Source organism: Stegostoma tigrinum, chromosome 20 (assembly GCF_030684315.1).
Source record: "Stegostoma tigrinum isolate sSteTig4 chromosome 20, sSteTig4.hap1, whole genome shotgun sequence".
Classification (NCBI taxonomy): Eukaryota; Metazoa; Chordata; class Chondrichthyes; order Orectolobiformes; family Stegostomatidae; genus Stegostoma; species Stegostoma tigrinum.
Genome location: NC_081373.1, coordinates 44,835,952 through 44,858,799, shown reverse-complemented (window position 1 = coordinate 44,858,799; position 22,848 = coordinate 44,835,952). Strand labels below are relative to the sequence as shown.

The window sequence follows — 22,848 nt, the reverse complement described above, 5'->3', positions numbered from 1 at the left end:
TGCTATTAGACAGGAACTGCGGAGCATAAATTGGGAACAGATGTTCTCAGGGAAATGCACGACAGAAATGTAGAGGTTGTTTAGGGAGCTCTTGCTATGAGTTCTGGATAGGTTTGTCCCACTGAGACGAGGAAGGGATGGTAAGGTGAAGGAACCTTGGATGACAAGACTTGTGGAACATCTAGTCACGAGGAAGAAGGAAGCTGACTTAAAGTTGAGGAAGCAAGGATTGGACAGGGCTCTAGAGGGCTACAGGGTAGCCAGGAAGAAACTGAAGAATGGACTTAAGTGAGCTGGAAGGGGTATGAAGAAACCTTGATGGGTCGGATTAAGGAAAACCGCAAGGTGTTCAATACCTGTGTGAGGGAAGAGAGGATGACTAGAGTGAGGGTAGGACCGATCAGGGATAGTGGAGGGAACTTATGCGTGGAGTTAGAGGAGATAGAGAAGATCCTTACTGAACACTTTGCTTCAGTATTCACCAGTAAGAGGGACCTTGATGTTTGTGAGGACAGCGTGAAACAGGCAGATATACTTGAACAGATTGATGTTATGAAGGAGGATGTGCTGAAATTTTGAAAAATGTGAGGATAGGCAAGTACCCTGGGCCTGCACCTCTCTGATCAAGGACAAGGTAAAGAAATTCTCCAAAGTGACAAATAGCATTTGTCATCTCCGGATCAGTGACCTATTACATAGGCTACTTCCTTTTGCGTGGAACGATCCCATGCATAGAAATTCAGGATCATGGTTACTCTCACACCTAGTTACAGTGCAGTCTATGACCTGGTTAGAAGCGGTGACAGCTTTCTATAAGCACCTCCTTTGTAATACAGAAACAATACACATACAGTCCCTGGCTGAGGTTCTGGACGTGCTGGTAGATCAATATAAAGCCCAGCTGAGGGGCTCCTCTCTTGCTTTGAGGAAGTTATCATCTTCTTGGCTGATCTATCCCATCTCCCTGGTCACTCTACAGCCAAAAAGGCCTGACCGCAACCTTTCGCCTCAGAGACACTCTTCTCCATGTTTTATGCCACACGCCATCAACTTTGCCCAACTTTAACCAAGTCCATCAACGACCAAGCACTTTTCAAATTCTAGCAGACTCATTACAAGCCAAATAGCAACTAAGCTGTCAAAAATTGGTTAGTTCTTTAAATAGTACTGACAGGGGTCCTTCCTGCTGCTGAATGCAAGATCAGCTGAGAGTAGTTCAGAGAACATGTTGGCTGGAACAGCAAGGCAGGAAACAGCAATTCAGCATTATATGACTAAATCTATCCACCCTCTATACGTCTGGCTCTCAGGCTAACTGCCCACACAAATACCTTCACCAAAATGGCATTTTGTTGTGGACCAGAACGCGTATATTTTATGCAAACATCATTTTTATCGCAAAACAACATTGCCAAAAAAAAGGGCAAAAACTGTACTCAGAAACATAAGCTTGCACTTCACTGACTTGGCAGCTACTGGCAAAATGTCAAGAGACCTTGCAAATCTCATAGAGCAAGTAAAATTGAGGATGTGGATTGACATTGAACATCAAAAATAACAAAGACAATGGCAATTATAAGGAATTGAAGTGGACGGTGCCTCATTAGTCAAGGAGATAAATTTGTCTGTTTAGGATGAATGGGGACAGATGGTGGTAGATGTGAAATGGAGGTCACAGGAACAACGTTCACCAGAAGTAATGCTTTGAAGATGAAGGATATATTGAAGAACAAGAATATACAACTGGTAACAAAAATAAAATCTCATGAGATATTAGATCCTATCCACATCCCTATATGACTCAGAAACTGACAGAGAATGTAATGATGTATGAAGGAAACAAAGGGCTTTACAATGTGGCTTCTAAATTGCAGGCTAATTCCACATTCCACGTAAAGACCAGACAACAAACATACAGTTGATAGTAGGAACTGCAGATGCTGGAAAATCCGAGACAACAAGGTGTAGAGCTGGATGAACACAGCGGGCCAAGCAGCATCAGAGGACCACAAAAGCTGATGTTTCCTAGGCCCGAAACATCACCCTTCCTTCCAATGATGCTGCTTGGCCTGCTGTGTTCATCCAGCTCTACACCTTGTTACCTCAGACAAACATACAAGGTGCTTGAATTTGTAAAAGCAAAAAGAGCTCAAAGAAATGACATCCAGAAAACAAAAGTTAGCATTTCAACCATTTGATTAGGGCTGAACAGTTGTTCAGATCTTTTCTGAACGGAAAGATGCAGACAGCAGGCGGAGTTGGCAGTCTAGGTCCAGTTGGATGATGGACATCACTGAGTGGTTGTAACAAGCTAAAGAGGTTGCACAAGGATGGTGTGAGGCAAAAAGTGCAATGTCCCATGAAAGCACATCTCTTGGCAAGAGTAGATACAGGGGAAACAGGATGAAGCTTAGAACACTTGCCACACAGAGAGCAATTTACTAGTCATTGTCTGATAACTAAAGGCACAGTTACCATTGTCTCACCAGACCACAGAGCTCCTCTCGCATTAGCAAGAGATGACTGAGTGTGGTTTAACCTGGGGGTCACGTGAGAGGAGAGGTTGAGAAGACAGTTGTGCTTGGTGGCCTCAGCCAGTGGAGGTATTGAACCGATGCTGTTGGCATTACTCTGTAACATTAAATCTGGTAACTAATCTGGGGCAGCACAGTGGCTCAGTGGTTAGCACTGCTGCGTCACAGCACCGCGGACCCGGGTTCGATTCCAGCCTCAGGCGACTGTCTGCGTGGAGCTTGCACATTCTCCTCCTGTCTGCGTGGGTTTCCTCCAGGTGCTCCGGTTTCCTCCCACAGTCCAAAGATGTGCAGATTAGGTGGGTTGGCCATGCTAAATTGTCCATAGTGTCCAGGGATGTGCGGGCTAGGTGGGTTAGCCATAGGAAATGCAGGGTTCCAGGGATAGGGAGAGGGGTTGGGTCTGGATGGGATGCTCTTCAGAGGGTTTATAGGGACTTAATGGACTGATTGGCCTGCTTCCATGCTGTAGAGTTTCAATGACTAATAAAGGCCTAAAAATTAGAAGTACCTTTAAAGGATCTGGAAAGAATGCCTTGGATCAATCTGAGCCACTTTCCACACAAATTAGGCTCAGCTCCTAAATTAGTAAACTGTTAGTCTGTTTTATTGAGGAGATCTCTAGCAAAATATGCTCTGAACAACTACCTTTAAGCCTCTAACATAATGGCCACTTTATTTGGCTAAGTTACTACTGAATATCCCGTGATCTATGATCCATCTCCACAATCGCCAGCTTCTGAAAAGTAGAGGGGAAATGGAACATCGCATGGCAAAACAAGAATCTAATTTCCTATTAACATCACAACTTCAATTTAATTATTCCTTTTTCTGACTCTTCGGAACAAGAATTGAGGCTAAACTGCATGACCTGCGCTTTAATACTGTATGACATTACAAGAAAATTGACCTCAAACAGTTTGCAGTTTCAAAAGAACACATAATTTCAACATAAATGAGTAATCCAGCTAATCAACAACAATACCATTAAATATAATTAGCACTATTCCCAGTGTTCTGAAGCCCTGCTCCAAATTAAAGTCAGAGCTCCAGAACACAAGAATTTCTTGGCATGTTTTCAAGGAATATTATGTTGCCACACACTGTTCGGTTAAAGCATTCGAAAAACAGCCCCACCCACAATGATAGCAAAGTGTGGAGCTGGATGAACACAGCAGGCCAAGCAGCATCTTAGGAGAACAAAAGCTGACATTTTGGGCCTATACCCTTCATCAGCAAAGGCTTCATCTTTTCTGATGAAGGGTCTAGGCTCGAAATGTCAGCTTTTGTGCTCCTAAGATGCTGCTTGGCCTGCTGTGTTCATCCAGCTCCACACTTTGTTATCTCAGATTCTCCAGCATCTGCAGTTCCCATTATCCCCTTCCCACAATGAGTCTGACTATTCAGGTCTGTCTGTTTCAGGGAGGGAGAAAGAGAAGCAGACGTTGATTCAACTCACACTGATCATTCAGATGCAACAGTGATCAATTCCTCAGGGCACAGCACCTGCTGTACTCTTATATGGCCAGGAACAGCACGCACACAAGAGGAAGAATGGTTAAAACGTACACCTAAAAAGGGTTCAAACTAATGTCACGCTTCCAATACTGAACAGAAATGTAGGTCACAGATCAGTCTAGAGGATTGTAATTGTGGGCAAAGCTCAGTCTTAATTGAACCAAAAGCACAGCGAACCCAAGAGGTTTTCTGACAAACCTGGACACTGCCCTTGTGCAGACAGTCACTAAGAAGCAGCTAATCACAACCATCCAGCCCCATCCTCCATCTGGGGCTTCCATTAATGGTACGTTTGAGGGTCGAGGCATTGTATCAGTTCCACTGCCTATTGAGCCTTTCTCTGCACTTGGTTCTAATAGATCGTCAAGTTTGTTCTTCCGTACTGCAGAGATCGGTTCAGAACCTTTGTGCACGAAGGTCTGGAATATACTCTTGTACACAGTTTTCATGAAACATCTGAAAAAAATTAAACACAGTATGGGTTAGGTCAAAAGTCGTAGCTGCATGATTAAACGTGAGGCAAATTGATTGCAATTCTTGCTGCAAAAGATTTAAAAAGTTACTTTACAGAAGGCCAGATAAAAGGCCGATGTTAGAGCATAAGAAAATAGGAATTTAAGAGAGAAACTGCTTAATTTTCCTATTTTCTCCTGTAATTTTTATACAAATCCAACACAAGCAGGATTTCACATCTCCAAATGCTAATGTCACCCTCCCAATGTTTGACAAACGCGATTGTTTGTAACAAGCTGAAGCAGGCCCTGGACCCAGCAGGCAGTCAGATACAAACAGTAGAGTTTACAAAGAAATGAACTTTCTTCACCCATGGTAATTGTGCATTTGTGTACAGTAATGAACGAGACATGAGTGGGGGTAGCTTTCCAGCCATCGCCTCATTCACAACTCCTTTCCTCTACTTAACTACCTCCAGATTTATCCTCCAGATTGGTTATTTGTGATCAAAGGTAAATGACATAACCAGTTTGTTCAAATCTATACTTGGCCTTACTTAGGTCAGCAGAACTCATATAACACAACTTCTTAAAAAGTTTCTTCCTGTAAGATGCTGGCAAAGTAGAATGCTCAACCTGGAGCTCATCCGTTCCGTGTGTATTTTTTCTTTCTTTCTCTCTCTTTTCTCGGCCTTGGACATCCATGCATGGCCTCCAAAGCCGGCGCATGAGCAACCGGGAGCCCAGTGATGGCAGTCAGTGGTCAGTCCACATGGAGACCCCCTGTGCCAATCTGCTGCTGAGTGCCCATAGAGACAGACTGTGATACTTGACATTTTAACTTCTTGTTTGTCTGACCTACAGTTAGACTGTGTATAGTTGTAATGTAACAATTTTTCGACATTTCTCTATTTCCCTAACTAAAGATTGTACCTAGGTGCCCTATACCTGAGATGGCACCATGTGTTGGTGATATTGTTCATTGTGATTAATCTTGTAACTGAAGAAAATGTACCTAGATATCTTTGTACCTAGGGTAGTACTGTCTCAACTTTTCATGTACTCATTTCAGTATGCGACAATAAAGCTAATTCAACACAATTCAATTCAAAATTGCACTCCCATCACAAAGGTACAACACTCAGAAGCTTTTGGCTTATAGGTCACCCCTGTCTTGGATCTTTGGTCATTGTTTACATTGAGGAGCTTGACTTGTGCCCAAAATAAGAACAAATTCAGCAGGGCAATGGTGCAGTGCACCAATCTGAGCTCTGCAGTCAGCATTGTAAATGTTGCCAACCAACTGGTGGGCACCAATACATGAGGATGAGAAATGGGCCACGTTCCAACCTTCTGAATGAAGAGTAACCAGGTTAGATAGCCCCTGGTGGATCAACCAGATTCTAAACTGAAACTGCTACAGTGCGCAAAGAGGCCATTCAGGCCATTGACTCTGCTAAAAAGCCTTCAAAAAGCATCCCACCCAATGCGCCCACTTCACTTTATCCCCATAGCCGTAGACCTTGCATGGGAAAGCCACCGAGCCTGGGCAACTTTGGTTTTGGATGAAACTGGAGCACCCAGACGAAACCCACACCAACGTGGGGAGAACGTATCAAAGGGATGTGCTGAAAAACCTACTTTTATTCTATGGAAATGTCTGTTGATGTGCAAACTCCACACAGCCAGTCATCTGAGGTTGGAATCAGAACCGCTTCCCCATCGCTGTGAAGCAGCGGTGCTAACCACCAAGCCACCACGCCACTCAAAGCAGGTCAGGTCTGAGAGATGGGGGAAGATGTCATCAACAATGTGACAACAGTTTCCTGTGTGTGTGGTGTGTGCGCCTGTATGTAGACTCAAAATGATCACTGGAACCACAGGATGAATCCTGTTACAACTCACTTATGATCTTGTGGTGCATAGCTCCACCTTATCAAATTTCACTTAGGGAACCTCTAGGTCCATGTATTTAGGATGTTTGAACATATTTAGATACATTTAGGTGATGTTGCATAACTGTATGCCTTTTTAAACAAGCAGCAGGATGACTGAAAGTCATTTGACTTGATTCTGTCTTCAAAACGAGTCCAGCCCAGTTCAGATGCAGCTAAATCATTGTTTGAAAGAGATATCCACCATTGACTTTACAGCAGCATAAAAGTTGTGCTCCAACCCTTCACCTTGATAAAGAATGTTGTTAGATTAACCAAATGAGCAATGCAGAGATAGATCTACAACCTCTTGCAGCCTATCACACTTGCATCACATATTACTGTCTAATTCCCCACAGCAAAACTGTGCTCCTCCCTGTACCTCTTACATTTACATCCAATGATAGACGCACATGCAACTCGAAATAAATCTGAACTAACCACCAAATCTGTGAGAAGGATCGCATGAGTCCCAAAGTGGGCATTTAATCCATTGTCAGGCCCTTGTTCATACACAAGTTCCTGAATGATCCCTGGGCAGGCTGCAAACAAGCCAGTCCCTTTAAATGAATGGTTTATTGTCACTTGTATCTTACAGTGAGGAATACAGTAAAATACAGTGAAAAGCGTCAACTCTCGCCACAATCCGGCGCCATTTTGAACAGTTTAAGAACAAGTACAGCAAAATGGTATCACTGAAAGGCAGTCCATCTTTGTGCTACCGCCTCCACCATGAGTCCTGAACCCTGCGCCATGCCTACCGCCCCCCAAACCTCCTCCCCGAATATCCCCCACCGACCCCACTCCCACCCACCTCCACCACTCCTCCAATCCCCCTCGCCCAACCTCCAACCCCACCCCCACACCCACCCCCACCCCCACCACTCCCCCAACACCCATCCTCCACGCCCCCACCCACCCGCACCAACCCTCCAACCCACCACCATTCCCCCAACTCCCCCACCACCCCCACCACCCCCAACCCTTCCAACGCCCCCAACCCTAAACTCCCCCCACCCCCTCCAACCACCCAACCCCTCAACCACTCCTCCAACTCTACCCACCCCCATCGCCTCACTGCCGCCTGTGTCAGAACCAACAACATCAGAGTCACCACTCTTCAGGTGCCATCTCTCCGGTGCTGTGCCCACCTTGCTGATGCCACCATCAGGTCCTGTGCTGGGCCCACATTTGCACCGCAGCCATCAGCCTCCGACTCCAGGTCTACCACAGCCAGGAGCTGCCACCACCACCTCACTGATCACCTTAAGGAAATGCAATATATTTTAGAAAGGAACCGAGCTCTTAACCAAATTGCCCCATGGTCTCCAGGACAACAACAGGTTAGGCTGTGTGGCGCCTGCTCCCAAATATCTACAAATTCCTGGTTCTTGGTAATACATACAGCAGAATCTGTTTGGTGAGGCAGCACAGACTCCAGGAGAGGCAATTCCACCATATTCACCAACAATCTTACATCTCTTACAATGCTCTCCCTCAATCCTCTCTTTGGAACCTTAATGAAAATCTCAAATATTTCGGCACTTTTTTCCAGGTTAGATAGTGAGCGATTGTTCCTGGATATTGCATTGATGAGGTTATAACACAGGATTAGAGGGGGAAAACTAAGATGGATATTGAATCCCTGTCAACATGTTGCACCATTCAATGACATCCTGGCTGATTTGCATCTCAGGTCCTCTTGTCTGCTTTTTATCCCTTATTGCCATTAGCAGACAAAACATTACCAATCTCAGTTTTCATGACACACCATCCATGGTCTTCATGGAAAGAAGTTTCCAAACTTCCACTACCCTATTTTACCACAGAGTAGTCTCACTCCAATTTTAAAATGATCTGCCTTTTTCCTCAATCTATCTGCAAATTTTGGCACATCCAAAACTTTACTGCCTATATTCTGAGTCTCACTTAAGTCCATTGCATGTATTATGCTGTGTTCATCAACATATATTAGCCCCTCTTGCAGCAACCCCTAAAACTTACAAATCTTGTCCTTGGGTTCAGTTAAACAGCAATTTTTCTGTTACCTTTGATGCCCGCTATGCCTTTTAGAATTTATGTTCTGGACTGCCTTGCAGCAGCATTTGAAGAGACTAGTCTTTAATTCCTGCAGACCCCGAAACAAGATTTGGTAGGCCTGCATGTCTCAAACTTTGTATTGGCCACACTAACTAGGCTTTGCACAATGTACGCACAAATACATCACTTCCTCCGACTATGGCAAATACAACATGAATATGATATGATAGGAACAAAAACACCTTATCTTTCAATGTTACTTTAAAGAAAAATTAATAAGAAAAAATGTTAAATTGGAGGGGATTTTTTGTAATCTCATTTGAACTCTGGTAGTGATTATTTTAATTGTTGAATGCATTTTTTTTCACTTAGTTTTTAGTGTAGATCTAAAATGACTTGTTGCTGTAAGTACATTTGGGCAAATCGCCATATCTCAGTTTAATCTAAGGGTTTTGCAATTAAACAAAAATTTGCATTTATACAGCACTTTAGAAAATAAACAATTCTGGACAACCTTAAGTACTTCATCATCTATGAAGTAATATGGTATCTATCATAGATGATGAAGTGTTCTTAAAGGCAGTAGCCTTTACCCACAGCAAATGTCAGAATAGCAAGCAGGTAATGGTCACTTCATCTGTTTTTGCTGCAGTAGAACAAAGGATAAATATGGACCAGAGCACAAAGGAGAACACCCCTGCCATCCTTCAGATACGATATTTATTATGCTCTCCTGGTAGTGGTAAGCAGGGCCTTGGTTTACGGCCTCATCCACCCTGCAGCATCCAGGACAGTGCAACACTCCTTCAACCCTCTGTTGGACTGTCGGCCTGGATTATGGATTCATCACACAAATGAGGTTTGAGCCCGTGATCTTCAAATTCATGGTATGAATGCTATCTGCTGAGCTACAGCTCGGAACTTTTTTTAATGTTAAATTTTAAAATATATTGTGGAAACATGACACGTTGCTGAAGCTTTTCATCTTGCACTCATTAGGACAATTTGCAAAAATATCAACTGAAGGGGAAAACTGTCAAAAATGCACGTTTAATATTTGTAATTTCTTTGAAAGAACAGTTGTGTAGAATGGGTTTGGCTGTACTCCAGGTATTTAAATAGTGTGAGTGATCCAGTTGGAACCTGCTGACAGTGTTGCCCACAGTTACGGTACATTGGAAAATGGGGCAGAATTCAGTTTAGCAATAGGAAAATCATAGTCAGTTAATGTCGCGAATCCTCCAGGATTGTTCTGAACCCCACAGAAATTTCAATCTCGGAGGAACCGACGCAGTTAAACCAGGAGGAAAACAATGGGATTGTTAAATGAAATGGGGCACTTTAAAGCAAAGTGGCTTTTAAAATGTAGCTATTGGAGAAAGAAAAAGCAGCTTTTTAACTCGGAGGGGCTGGCTGGAGGCTGAAGGCTATGTAATGGAACTTCCAATGATAAGTCCAACAAAGGCTAGGCAAACCTACGTACAGCATACGTCTGAATTTATGATGCATTTCACAAAGCAGGATTTCACTTCACATGCAGTAAATATCAGCAAATGGATTGTTGCTCTACTAGATGGTAATTGCTTTTGACATTTTTCAAGAATGTAATTAAACAGGAGTGAAGGCAGGCAGAGGCCAGTCCTACAATGGACCCAGCATATGCCCTGCTTGCTAATATCTGCTCACAGGAGTTATGATAGAGGGCTATCCTATTCCAAGTGCTACTTAGCCTACTTCAGTCAGTGGATAGCGGAACAACATATTTCTCAAGCTGATGCAGATTGTCTAGCTAACCGTTCATTAACAGAGTGGCTAAAGGCTGTGGTCAGATTTTTGACCGAGGCACTTTTAAAGCAAGGTGGATAATACGCTGTCTGTTACAATTCCACTCAATGTAGCCCCAGGTCTGTAAGAAGTAACATGCAGCAGTGATATGAAATGACAGAACAACAGGAAGGCTTCCAGACAGAGTAAATGGGCTTCTGGAGACCAGATTTCGTTAATGACCAGCTCATTAATAAGATTTTCATCTGTGCTTCCAAGTTTGATGAAGCAGTAAAGCAGAAAGATCTTAGCTTTTATGAAATCTTTTACAGTGTGCAAAAATACTGGATGACGTTTGAATTGTAATCACTGTTTTATTGTGAGGAAAGCGCCCTCTAATTTTCATACAGCAAGGTATGACAAACAGCAATGAGTTAACAGACCAGATAAATGTATTTAAATGAACTTGATTGACAGAAGGCCATCAACCAGGGGAGCAGGGAAAACTCCTATGGGTTTCTTCAAGCTGTAATATGGAATTTTCATGTCTACCCAAACAAAGTAAAGCAGGCCCCTTCCAAAAAGGTGACACAATGCAGCATTTTGTCAGTATTGCACCAAAGTTTCAAATCTGGACTATAAAGCCAGGTGTTTAGAGTGGGACTTGAATCCATGACCTCTGAACTAGATGAACTGAGCCACACTTTACATCATTGCAAAGATTAAGCTTCTAAGAAAAAGAGTTTGAATGCAGTGAAGATTTCTGGAATTGGTTACTTAAATAAACACAAGCTACATTGGACTCGTCTGTTGTAGATTGAAGTGGCTCATCTGTTCCAAAATAGTTTTCCAGACACGTTGTTGGCAACTTAGTAGGATCATCCATTAAAACAACCTTGCTAACTTCAAATGGGTTTGTATTTCCAGAGCTAACAAACCTTGTCTCTGAAATCCAGCCAGCCCCATAAGGGAAAACAGAATCTGTCCTTCCTAATACTATCCTAAAAGATTGAGCAGCACCACCCATGTTTCTGGAGGAGATAAAGAACTGAATTCCCTGCATCTTATCTCAAAAACATACTAAGAGTTTAAAACATGGTGTAATGAGAATGGAAGGACCTAAAAGACTATTTGTTTGTGTTTATCACTGTTCCTCATAATTCTACCACTTCAAAATGGGACTAAGTGTACACAAGCGATAACAATTGACCTTTCTCCTGAAGAAAGCTAACAGTTATTTTCCCAGCAGTATTCTGAAACTGCAGTCAAATGCAAAAACAAGCATTTTATTCCAAGTCAAATCCAACATTAGACACCCTGTGAATACTATTTTCATTCATTGCAGTCTTAATCATTAAAAAACGGAGAGTGGATTTTTTTGTTTCGAAGGGCTGATCAAAAAAATCATCTTGTTATTTTTCTAAATAAACACTGCAACTATTCTCAGAGTGTAGCCTTCTGTTCACATTTATGGGTAATTTAAAGTATCTCTCCATCAATTAGGAGCAATGATTACTTCCTGCTATTTGAGAGACACAACAGCTTGCATTTATATAACACCTTCAGTACAGAAGGAGCGTCTCAAGGCAATTAGGGAGATTAAAATAGATGCCAAGGCAAAGGAGGAGATAGTATACCTTAAAAAGGAGATGGAGCTATGAGAGTTAGGGACAGAACTAGGGCTAGAAACAGTGGCATGATTGTCACTGAAGATGAAGAGGAGATGGGATGGCTCAGAGGTCAGGAAGGTGGCCATTTGGCTTTCAGTAGTGGCCAAATGTACCAACCTGAAAGGTAACAAAAATGGATCGAACATTCCCACAAAGCTGTCGATAAGTATCAGCACGTTCCTTCAATTCTATTTTGGGAAAATAATAAAATGTGTAAGAGTAAGAAGGGGAAATGCAAATATTGAAATCATCCAAGACCATTCGTCGTGAAATTTTAACCAGTTGATAAATCCTGATTCAGCCAGTTTACACTACACAATTGCCAAATATTATTAGTCCACGTTTTTTACAAATTAAATTTATGAGCAGACTAACTATTCACAGTAATGACTTAAACAATGGTTACCATAATACTTATCTTCACAGTGGCACCACTGAAGGAAATTCAATTTGCCTCATTCACACTGCATACACCCCCACTCCCACATCTGAATTTTCTGGAAAGACAGAGTTGGCTGGTTGGGGATGGGGAGGGCTGCACTTGGTGATCTGCAGTATCTTATATCCCAAAATGCAGACCCACAAAGAATTGCTTTTACATCTCTGTTAGCCAAAGGAGCTGACATATATTCCCCATCTACCTGATTTGCCACTAGACCATTCAGTGTGTTGTCACATAGAAAATCATTGCTTCCTCCTTGGCATTCATTCCATGTAGAGAAAATATAGATCAGTCTAACTGATACAAGCCAAGTAGGGTACAGTAACACAGGAGTGCAAAGTGGCAATTGTAGACAAGAGTGTTGAAATCAAGATCTTCTGGTAGTTTTCTGAATCTGCCTACCTGCTACAATGCAGTCAAAATATTTAGCATCACATACTACCAGCGTTTTCAAGGAGCAGCATTTTTAGGAGCCCTTGTATTATCTAGGCAGAAGCCAATGAACTGGAACCTCAAATAAAATAATGTACAAGATACAGCTCAATGTTTTATATACAGCCATGCCTCATTGGCATAATGTGCTGGAAACAGAGCCCCACCGTTCACGGAGTCATCACAAAATTAAAGACTTCGAAAAGAATGAACTAATTTCGCTGACCATCAGATTCAGGCTGAGAGGTAGCAGACTCCAGGTTTCTGCACTTCACAAGAATGACAATTAAATGACAACTAAATAAATTCTCGCTACAGAGTAACAATTTTGAACTTTTGGAAATAACTCTACTGGTCAAAATTCTGATCCCATAGTAAACACCCACTCTGCACACATAGGCACAGATAGGAAAAATCATCAAGCAGTGGGAAAACTTGGGAAGGTAGTCCAGTGTTTGCCATTCACAGGGTATACTCAGATGACCAGAACATTCCTTGTTGGTTTTCTGACTCCCGAAACTTTCACCTGTTTGCAGAAGGCACAGGGTGACTGATTCACAGTTATACAGGTCTCTGACTCATCCATAAAATGTCACCACCTTCAGCAACTGGAAAGGGGAAATAAACTGGTGATTTTCAGGCTTATGATGCTTTCTACTGGAGAGAAAATGAAACATTTCTTATCCTGAGGCTCAACAATTTCTGTCCAAATATTCATATTCCCAGCAACAACAAACTCAGAAATTGTTGGAAAAGCTCAGTAGGTCTGGCAACATCTGCAGAGAGAAATCAGGGTTAACATTTCAGGTCCAGTGATCCTTCCTCAGAACTTGCATCCAGCATCTGCAGTTCTTTCAGTTTTCATTCATATCCCCAGACTGCTCCAGATACCTGGGACTCAATCATAAAGCTGCCGGCAGGCAGAAGGTTAGTGTCATCAATAATTGATCACAAATGGCAAATGGATGCAGGATCAATTGTGAATTTGACGTTGCTTAAAAAATATAGGCATGAAGGGATATGGGCCAAAGGCAGGTATGTGGAGATAGGCCACAGATCAGCCACGATCAAATTGAATGGTGGAACAGGCTCAAGGGGCTGAATGGTCTACTAGGCCTATCACAGAAATCATCCTATTACAGCAACTGCTCTGCCCAAGACCACGAGAAACTGCAGAGAGTCATGAATACAGCCCAGTCCATCAGGAAAACCAGCTTTCCATCCATTGACTCTACCTATACTTCCCACTGCCTTAGGAAAGCAACGAACATAATTGAAGACCCTTCCCTCCCCAGTTATACTCTCTTCCACCCTTTTCTGTCAGGCATAAGATACAGAAGCTTGAATACATGTACAAACAGATTCAAGAACAGCTTCTTCCTTGCTTTTATCAGACTTTTGAACAGATCTCTCAAATGTTAATTCTGATCTCTTCTCTCTCTGTACCTTCTCTGTGGCTGTAATTCTATATTCTGCACTCTGATCTGCTAGCCTGATGCATTTTCTATGGGACAATTTGCCTTTATGGCATGCAAAAGAACACTTTTCACCGTATCTCTGGAGGTGTGACAACAATAAATCCAATAAATCCTGGGTGTGGAAAATCCTAGGTATCACCTGGATGGATCCTCATATAAACACAAGCATGCTTTATGATCCATGTAGGTACCAACTACCTGGATAAGGCTAGGAAATAGGTACACCTTGAGGAATTATCAGCAACTGGGGACTAAATAAGCAAAAAGAAGAACCATAAAGTCAATAATCTCTGGGTTACTACCCAAGCCATGTGCAAACTGAAGTAGGGTAAATAAAATTAGTGGAGTAAATGCGTGGGTCAAGATTGGTATAAGAGAAATGGGCTGCAATTCATGGGGCATTGGGGAAAGAGAGAGCTGTTCCATTCGGAAGGGTTTCATTTGAATATGCTGGGGCCAGTATCCTGGAAAACCAAATAACTAGGGTCATAGCTGGGTTTAAACTAATTAGTGTGGGGGAAGGGTGTTTTAGTTGAAGGGAAGATGAAGTATGAAAACAAAACAAGTGAGTAGAGCGGCAGCATAGTGAAGAGGCAAATTATCATCAGTTTGAAAAAAGGGGTAAGAAATAATGTGGAAAAAATGCAGCAGAAATTCGAATTAGAGAGAATAAAAAGGTTAAAAAGTTAAAACTGAAGGCTCTTGGTCCAAATGCGTACAACTTTGCAAACAAAATAGATTAATTGATGGATCAAATAGAAATAAATGAACATGACTTGATAATGATTACAGAGACGTGGTTACAGGGCGACAACTCCAGAATATGTTATTTCAGATCCAGTAAATTGGTAACGTGGTAGGGTTTTAAAAAAAATTCAAAGAGACCTTGGAATGCAAGTTCATACCTTCTTGAAAGTGAATTCGCAGGTAGACAGGATAGTGAAGAAGGCCTTTGGTGTGCTTGTCTGTATTGGTCAGTGCATTGAGTATAGGAGTTTGGAGGTCTTGTTGCAGCTGTACAGGGCATTGGTTGGATCACTTTTAGAATACTGCATGCAATTCTGATCACCCTGCTGTAGGATGGATGTTGTGAAACTTGAAAGGGTTCAGAAAAAAATGACATGGATCTTGCCAGGGTTGGAAGGTTTGAGCTATAGGGAGTTGCTAAACAGACTGGGACGATTTTTCTTGGAGTGTTGGAGGCTGAGAGATGAACTTATAGAGGTCTCTAAACTCATGAGGGGCACGGATTGGGTGAATAGCTAGGGTCCATATCACTCCATTCCTTGCACATTTGGGTGAGTCCAAAACGAGAGGGAATAGGTTTAAGGTGAGAGGGGAAAACTTTAAACAGGAGCTAAGGGGACAACTTTTCCATGCACCGTGTGGCATATGTATGGAATGAGCTGCCAGAGGAAGTGGTGGACGCAGGTACAATTATAACATTTAAAAGGCATCTGGATGGGTGTATGAATAGAAAGAGTTTAGAGGAATATGGGCCAAATGCTGGCAAATGGGACTAGATTTATTTGGGATATCTGGTCAGCATGGACGAGTTGAGCCAAAGAGTCTGTTTCCATGCTATACAGGTCTATGACTCATTGATGGGATACAGGTGTCATTGGCTAGCTCAGCATTTGTTGCCCATCCCTAACTGCCTCGGTATTTCCAAACAAATGACAATGTTTTCATGATCTTCATTAGCCTTTCAATTCCAGATTATTTATTGAATCCAAATTCCACCATCTGCCATGACGTGATTTGAACACGGATTATTGCTTGGGTCTCTTGATAGTCTAGTGATAATACCACTTGGCCATTAATCTGTATTAGTAAGGGGAATAAGAAGAGATCCCATATGTAAGAATCATCAAGAGGGGTAGCAACTACAACATGACAGACCTTCAAATTCAGTTTGAGGGTGAGAATCCCTAACCAATGTCCTCAAATTAAATAAGGGCAATTACAGAGGTACGAAGAAAACTTGGCCTAAAGGACGCTGGAAAATTAAGCTATGGCATAGGCAGATATTTAGTCAGATACCTGAAATTGCTGAATGTATTACGTGTCAAAAAAGGACTTGTGAGAATGAGGCATATTTGTTGTGTTTGCTTGAGGCCATTAAACACCGATTGTGATAAACATGTCTCATTCCCACATGTCCATTTTTGACCAGAATAAATGCTTTCTGAGCATTCTGAAATATCTGTTTAAGTATCTGCCACTGGCAATCCACTGACTTAGTTTGACAGCTTAAAGCAATCATGATAGCTAACAGCTGCAAGGGTGCACTTCACACACACAGAATCTGTCACTTCAAGTCTTCACTCACAAGCCCAGCTGAATGATTCTTGTCAAACCTGTTTACCAAGTCACCAAGTGGTGGCATTGGGGACCGCTTTGCAGAACACCTATGCTCGGTTCACACCAAACAACTGCACCTCCCAGTCACGAACCATTTCAACTCCACCTCCCATTCCTCAGATGACATGCCCATCCTGGGCCTCCTGCAGTGCCACAATGATGCCACCCGAAGGTTGCAGGAACAGTAACTCATATTCCGCTTGGGAACCCTGCAGCCCAATGGTATCAATGTGGACTTCACAAGCTTCAAAATCTCCCCTCCCTCTACTGCATCCCAAAACCAGCCCAACTCGTCCCTGCCTCCCTAACCTGTCCTTCCTCCCACCTATCCCCTCCTCCCACCCCAAGCCCCACCCCCATCTTCTCTCCACCAACCTCATCCCACCTCCTTGACCTGTCCATCCCCCTGGACTGACCTATCCCCTCCCTACCTCCCCAACTACAATCACCTTTACTGGCTCCATCCCTGCCTCTTTGACCTGTCTGTCTCCTCTCCACCTATGTTCTCCTCTTTCCATCTTCTATCTGCCTCACCCCTCTCCCTATTTATTTCAGAACCCCCTTCCCCTGCCCCATTTCTGAAGAAGGGTCTAGGCCCGAAACTCCAGTCTTCCTGCTCCTCTGATGCTGCTTGGCCTGCTGTGTTCATCCAGCTCTACACCTTGTTATTTGCCAAGGCATGTAGTTTGTAGTGAACTATATGTTCTGCCATATCCGCTGTGATATATATCAATTGGAGAATGTATTTGAGTATTCACCTAATTTGTAGTTCTATTCTGTAAATTCACAATTTTAAATTTTTGGCTCCCATTGAAATAAAAAAGCCATTAATGCATTGGTTATTTTGTTTTAGTTTTACAAACTTACTAACCCACCCATCTACATTTTCATGCAAGTCATTAATATATACATCACAAACAGCAGAGGCCCCAGTACAGTTCACCACAAGTCATCGACCTCCAGTTTCCACCACTACCCTCTGCCTTCTGTGGTCAAGTCAATTCTGAATCTACATGGCCAAGTCACCATGGATCCCATGCATATTAATCTTCTGGATGAGCCTGCCACGAGGGACCTTGTCGAAAGCCTTACTAAAATCCACATAAACAACACCCACTGCTCTATGGTCATCAATCACCTTCATCACGTCCTTGGAAAATTCAATCAAGTTAGTAAGACATGATCTGCCCTGCACAAAACATGATGTCTGTCCCTAATTAGGTCATGTGTCCCCAAACATGCAATTCCCCGACCAGTAAAGGCAAGCATGCCATACGCCTTCTTCACCACCCTTTCTACTTGCATGGCCATTTTCAGGGAGCTATCCACTTGAACTCCAAGGGTGTTGTTTATGTGGATTTGTAAAACTAAAACAAAATAACCAATGCATTAATGGCTTGTTTTAGTTCCCTTGACTGAGGCAAATGACCAATGCTTGATGCAAAAGTGTGGAGCAAGATGTGGAGAAGTATGCACCTTGGATTCCGTCATCTCACCTCAGGTCCAAAGTTCTTCAATTTGCATCACTTACAACAGATGTGTTTGTGCTGGATTATCCTGGATTCCAGCTGCTTACACATGCTGCAGCAGCAACACATCATCCATCCTGCTCCCACTTGCATATCAACTTAATTTCTGAAAGAGTCATTCTAGATTCTCTTCTCTTCGCACATCACTGTCCTAATATTAACTAAAGAAACACTGGTATCAATCTTATACTTTAACATTTAATATGTAAGAATTTTTAGGGATCGGATTTACGCATGTTTGGAGACGCATGACCTAATTAGGGACAGACATCATGTTTTGTGCAGGGCAGATCATGTCTTACTAACTTGATTGAATTTTCCAAGGACGTGATGAAGGTGATTGATGACCATAGAGCAGTGGGTGTTGTTTATGTGGATTTTAGTAAGGCCTTCGACAAGGTCCCTCATGGCAGGCTCATCCAGAAGATTAATATGCATGGGATCCATGGTGACTTGGCCATGTAGATTCAGAATTGACTTGACCACAGAAGGCAGAGGGTAGTGGTGGAAACTGGAGGTCAATGACTTGTGGTGAACTGTACTGGGGCCTCTGCTGTTTGTGATGTATATATTAATGACTTGGATGAAAATGTAGATGGGTGGGTTAGAAAGTTTGTAGATGACACAAACATCGGTGGAGTTGTGAATGGTGTAGCAGGTTGTCAAAGGATACAGATCAGTTGTAGATATGGGCAGACAAATGGCAGATGGAGTTTAATTCATTTACGTGTGAAGTGCTGCACTTGGAAGATCAAAGGTTAAGGAAAAGTATACAGTAAATAGCAGGACTCTGAACAGCATTGATGTACAGAGGGATCTTGGAGTTCAAGTGGATAGCTCCCTGAAAATGGCCATGCAAGTAGACAGGGTGGTGAAGAAGGCGTATGGCATGCTTGCCTTTACTGGTCGGGGAATTGCATACAAAAATAAGGATGTCACGTTGCAGCTTTATAAGGCTTTGGCTCGGTCACGCTTAGAATATTGCATTCAATTCTGGTTGCCACATACCAGGAAAGATGTGGAGGCTTTGGAGAGGGTGCAGAAGAGGTTTACCAGGATGCTGCCCAGATTAGAGGGTATGAGCTACAAGGCGAGGATAGAAAAGCTCAGACTATTTTCTCTGGAGTAGCAGAGGCTGAGGGGAGAAGCCTATAAAATTATGAGATGCATAGATAGGGTTCACAGAATCATAGATTCCCTACAGTGTGGAAACAGGCCCTTCGGCCCAACAAGTCCACACTGACCCTTGGTGCATCCCACCCAGACCCATCCCACTATAACCCACCTAATCTACACATCCCTGAACACTACGGGCTGATGGTCAGAATCTTTTTCCCAGGGTTGCAATGTTTAAAACTAGGGGACATGCATTTAAGGTGAGGTGGGGGTATGTTCAAAGGGGAAGTGAGGAGCAGATTTTTCACACAGACAACGGTAGGAATGTGGAACGTGCTCCCAGGGTTGGTGGTGGAGGCAGATACGATAGGGGTTTTTAAGAGACTTTTAGGTAAGCACATGAATATACAAGGAATGGAGGGATATGGACCATGGGATGAGTTTTATTTGGTGTCATGTCCAGCACACCATTGTTGGCCAAAAAGCCCATTCCAATTCCATGTTCTATGTTCTAAACAGTTTTTCAAGAAAGTGGGAAGAAAAATATTAGACACCTAAATACAAACGTTAAAAGATTGGAAAAACTTTCCAAGCCTACTAACCAATCGTGTGTTTTTTCTGCACTCACATCACTTGGTGGTTTGTGACTTCACTCTGCCATGGATCTCACTATATGTCAGCTTCTCAATCCATGCCTTTTATCTTCTCCAGTTTACTGCTTATTCCAAAGATTTTACTTCTTGCAGTAAACTCTACTTAAAGCACTTCTGTTCCCTTATGCATTGAATACCCAATTTGAACCAAATTCCCAGTTTCGCTCACTTAGGTTTTGAGTCTCTTTGACAATGTCTCCAGTCACATGAACTGCGCTCCTTGCTAACTGTGAGGTGCAAAAAATCCCTTTCTTAATGTTTCTGCACAGGGCCACTTCCTCAGTATGGTAATTAGCACCTTATTTAAACTAAGGAATTCAGGGGCTGAATGCTAGCTGCCACCACCATTCAACTGCCTCTTTTAATGAGAACATAGAATATGGAACTGCACAGCACAGAAACAGGCCCTTCAGCCCATAACATTGTGCAGAACACGACACCAAATTAAACTAATCCCTTCTGCCTGCCCTTGGTCCATATCCCTCCATTCCTCGTTTATTCATGCGCTTATCTAAAAGTCCCTTAAACACCCCAATTGTATCTACCTCTGCCGCCACCACCACCCCTGGCAGCATGTTCCAATCACCTACCACTCTCTTGCAAAAAACTTGCCCCTCACATCTCCTTTGAACTCTCCCCCCTTACCTTAAATGTATGCCTCCTAGTATCAGACATTTCAACTCCAGTATAATAAAGATTCTGACTGTCAACCCTATCTATGCATCCATAATTTTAAATAGGCATCTATCAAATCTCCTCTCAGACTCCCCTGCTCTAGAGAAAACAGCCTGGGTTTTTCTAGCCCCTCCTTATAGCTCATACCCTCCAATCCAGGCAGCAAACTCTTCTGCACCCTTTCCAAAGCCTCCCCATCCTTCCTGTAATGTGGTGACCAGAATTGAATGTAATACTCTCAAGTGTGGCCTAACCAAAGTCTTATAAAACTGCAACATGACTTCCTAACTCCTATACTCAATTCTGCCTACATATTTGCTCCTCAATGTCTCGGTGGTTATGGGAGTGGAGTCTAAAGTATAATGCTCTCAGACTGATTGCGCCCATCTTATTTTTGAGCTATTAAGCTATTTTATCTTAGGCGCTATTGTTTGAAACTAGCCTTACCTCCAAAACTGAACTGGGAAAAGATGCACCAGTTGAATTCCCACTTTGAACCAAATTCACAGTTTCACTCTCTCAGCCTTTATCTGAGTCTGGGAAAATCTCTAGGCCCACGTAGAATTCATCCTAGTAACTTAAGAGAAGTCGCGGAGGTTGTAGATGCTTTGGTGTTAGTTTTTCAAAATTCACTTTATGTGGTAAAAGTTCAGTCAGACTAAAAGGCAACAAATATATTTCCTGTTTTCAAGATGACAGGGATGCTAAGACAGGAAATGACAAACCACTTAGCTTGACTCTGTAGTGAGTGTTAGAATTGATTGTTAAAGAGATAATAGCTGCAATTTAGAAAAAAATCAAGCTAACTGGTTTTGTCCAGATCCTATGACAAACCTGCTGTGCCCATATCCACTCATTGACAACACACTTAAAATATTGTAAAATACCTAATTTACACTTCTTCTCACAACTGCTGTCACTTTCTCACATCCCATCTCAACATGGTCAACCTATTGTCTATCCCCAGAGCAGCACTTTTCACCGCATTGCTTATGTCCTGCTCGCGAAAGGGTCACGCTCTGCGCTGTAATTTTCCATATGTACAACATCTGATCTTAACACCCTCTCTCCAAGATGGTCTCTCTCTTTGCCCCTTAACATTTGGCAAGAGACTTTGACAATATTCTCTCTCTTTTTCTCTTCTCAATTCTCCATCTCTCTCTAATCCTTCCTTTAATAGGACCTTGACATTGCTTTCACAAGCCGAACTCCGGTCAAATTAAAGTTCACTAAGAAGCTATTAGTTACCCAGATTTTGCACCAAATTATTGCTGAATCATGCCTAGGACACCTGAAAGTGTCAATTTAGCCACAGCTTTGGGAAGCTAATCTGTCAAAAGTCATTCTTGCTTCAGTCAATATCAAATACACAATGAGAGAGGACCGCTTAGCTATCAGTATCCTGTTGTTTAGGGTCTGATAGGATTTCTACTTTGAGGGAATTCCATTCGCAATCACAGATTGTGATGAGCCATCATGTAAATAGATGCTAATCTCCTCTTGAAGCACACCAAACAACAATGCTTTTGTCAAGAAAACTGCAGCTCTCCTCCTCTGTTGATATCAATCCAGCCTGGATACATTAAGATGTATCTGTTTTCTATTTTGATTGTGGACTAATGTGGGAAAAGAACTATTTTAAAATCAAGGATTACTGAACTTTTATTTAAAAAACACAAGTAACCCACCATTCATTGCAAGTGCTGTTTAAATAGCTGCTTGTTCAAGCAGTGGTAGAAATCTAGGTTGTGGACAAACTGGAGCCAAGGATGTACACAAATGGAGCTTTGGCTGGCAACAAGCAGCTGATCGTTCCGGGACCTAGTGACTAATTATAGATGATGCAGGCCGTCTGTATGCCAGCAATTATGTGATTGTCTCCCATGTAGCTGAACAGTTTGTGGGTATGAATGTTTGGGCAGAAACTATTGGACCTATAGGAGGAGAAGGAGCCGTTTGTTTCCCTGCAGTAAAAAAGATCTCAAACGAGAAAATCACCAGTTTATTTCCACTTTCCAGTTGCTAGAGGCAGTAACATTTTATGGATGAGTCAAAGACCTATATAAGTGCAAACCAGTCACCCTGTGCCTCCTGCAACAAGTGAAAGTTACAGGAGACGGAAAACCAACAAACAATGTTCTGGTCATCAAAATAAACCCTGTGAACAGTTACCACTGGAGTGTGAGAGAGAGAGTGTGAGACAGTGAGAAAGAGAGAATGTGTGTGAGAGTGTGTGTGAGACATAGA

At 42.5% G+C, this 22,848-nt stretch overlaps 1 protein-coding gene and 1 long non-coding RNA gene across 3 annotated transcripts in view; one reads left to right on the top strand and one right to left on the bottom strand.

The window, feature by feature from the left end:
• Positions 1-22,848, top strand: part of LOC125461669 (uncharacterized) — a 105,736-nt gene that overhangs the window by 24,007 nt on the left and 58,881 nt on the right. The window contains exon 2 of one of the 2 annotated variants that reach the window (XR_007249529.1): positions 9,131-9,365. The exons of the other annotated variant lie outside the window; for it this stretch is intronic. This is a non-coding gene — a long non-coding RNA (uncharacterized LOC125461669). The remainder of the gene's footprint in view (positions 1-9,130; positions 9,366-22,848) is intronic. 2 annotated transcript variants of the gene reach the window in all.
• LOC125461667 (monocarboxylate transporter 12-like) overlaps positions 1-22,848 on the bottom strand; it is a 60,142-nt gene that overhangs the window by 27,798 nt on the left and 9,496 nt on the right. The window contains exon 2 of the mRNA XM_048550611.1: positions 4,251-4,508. Coding sequence (XP_048406568.1) covers positions 4,251-4,508 — 258 coding nt within the window. The remainder of the gene's footprint in view (positions 1-4,250; positions 4,509-22,848) is intronic.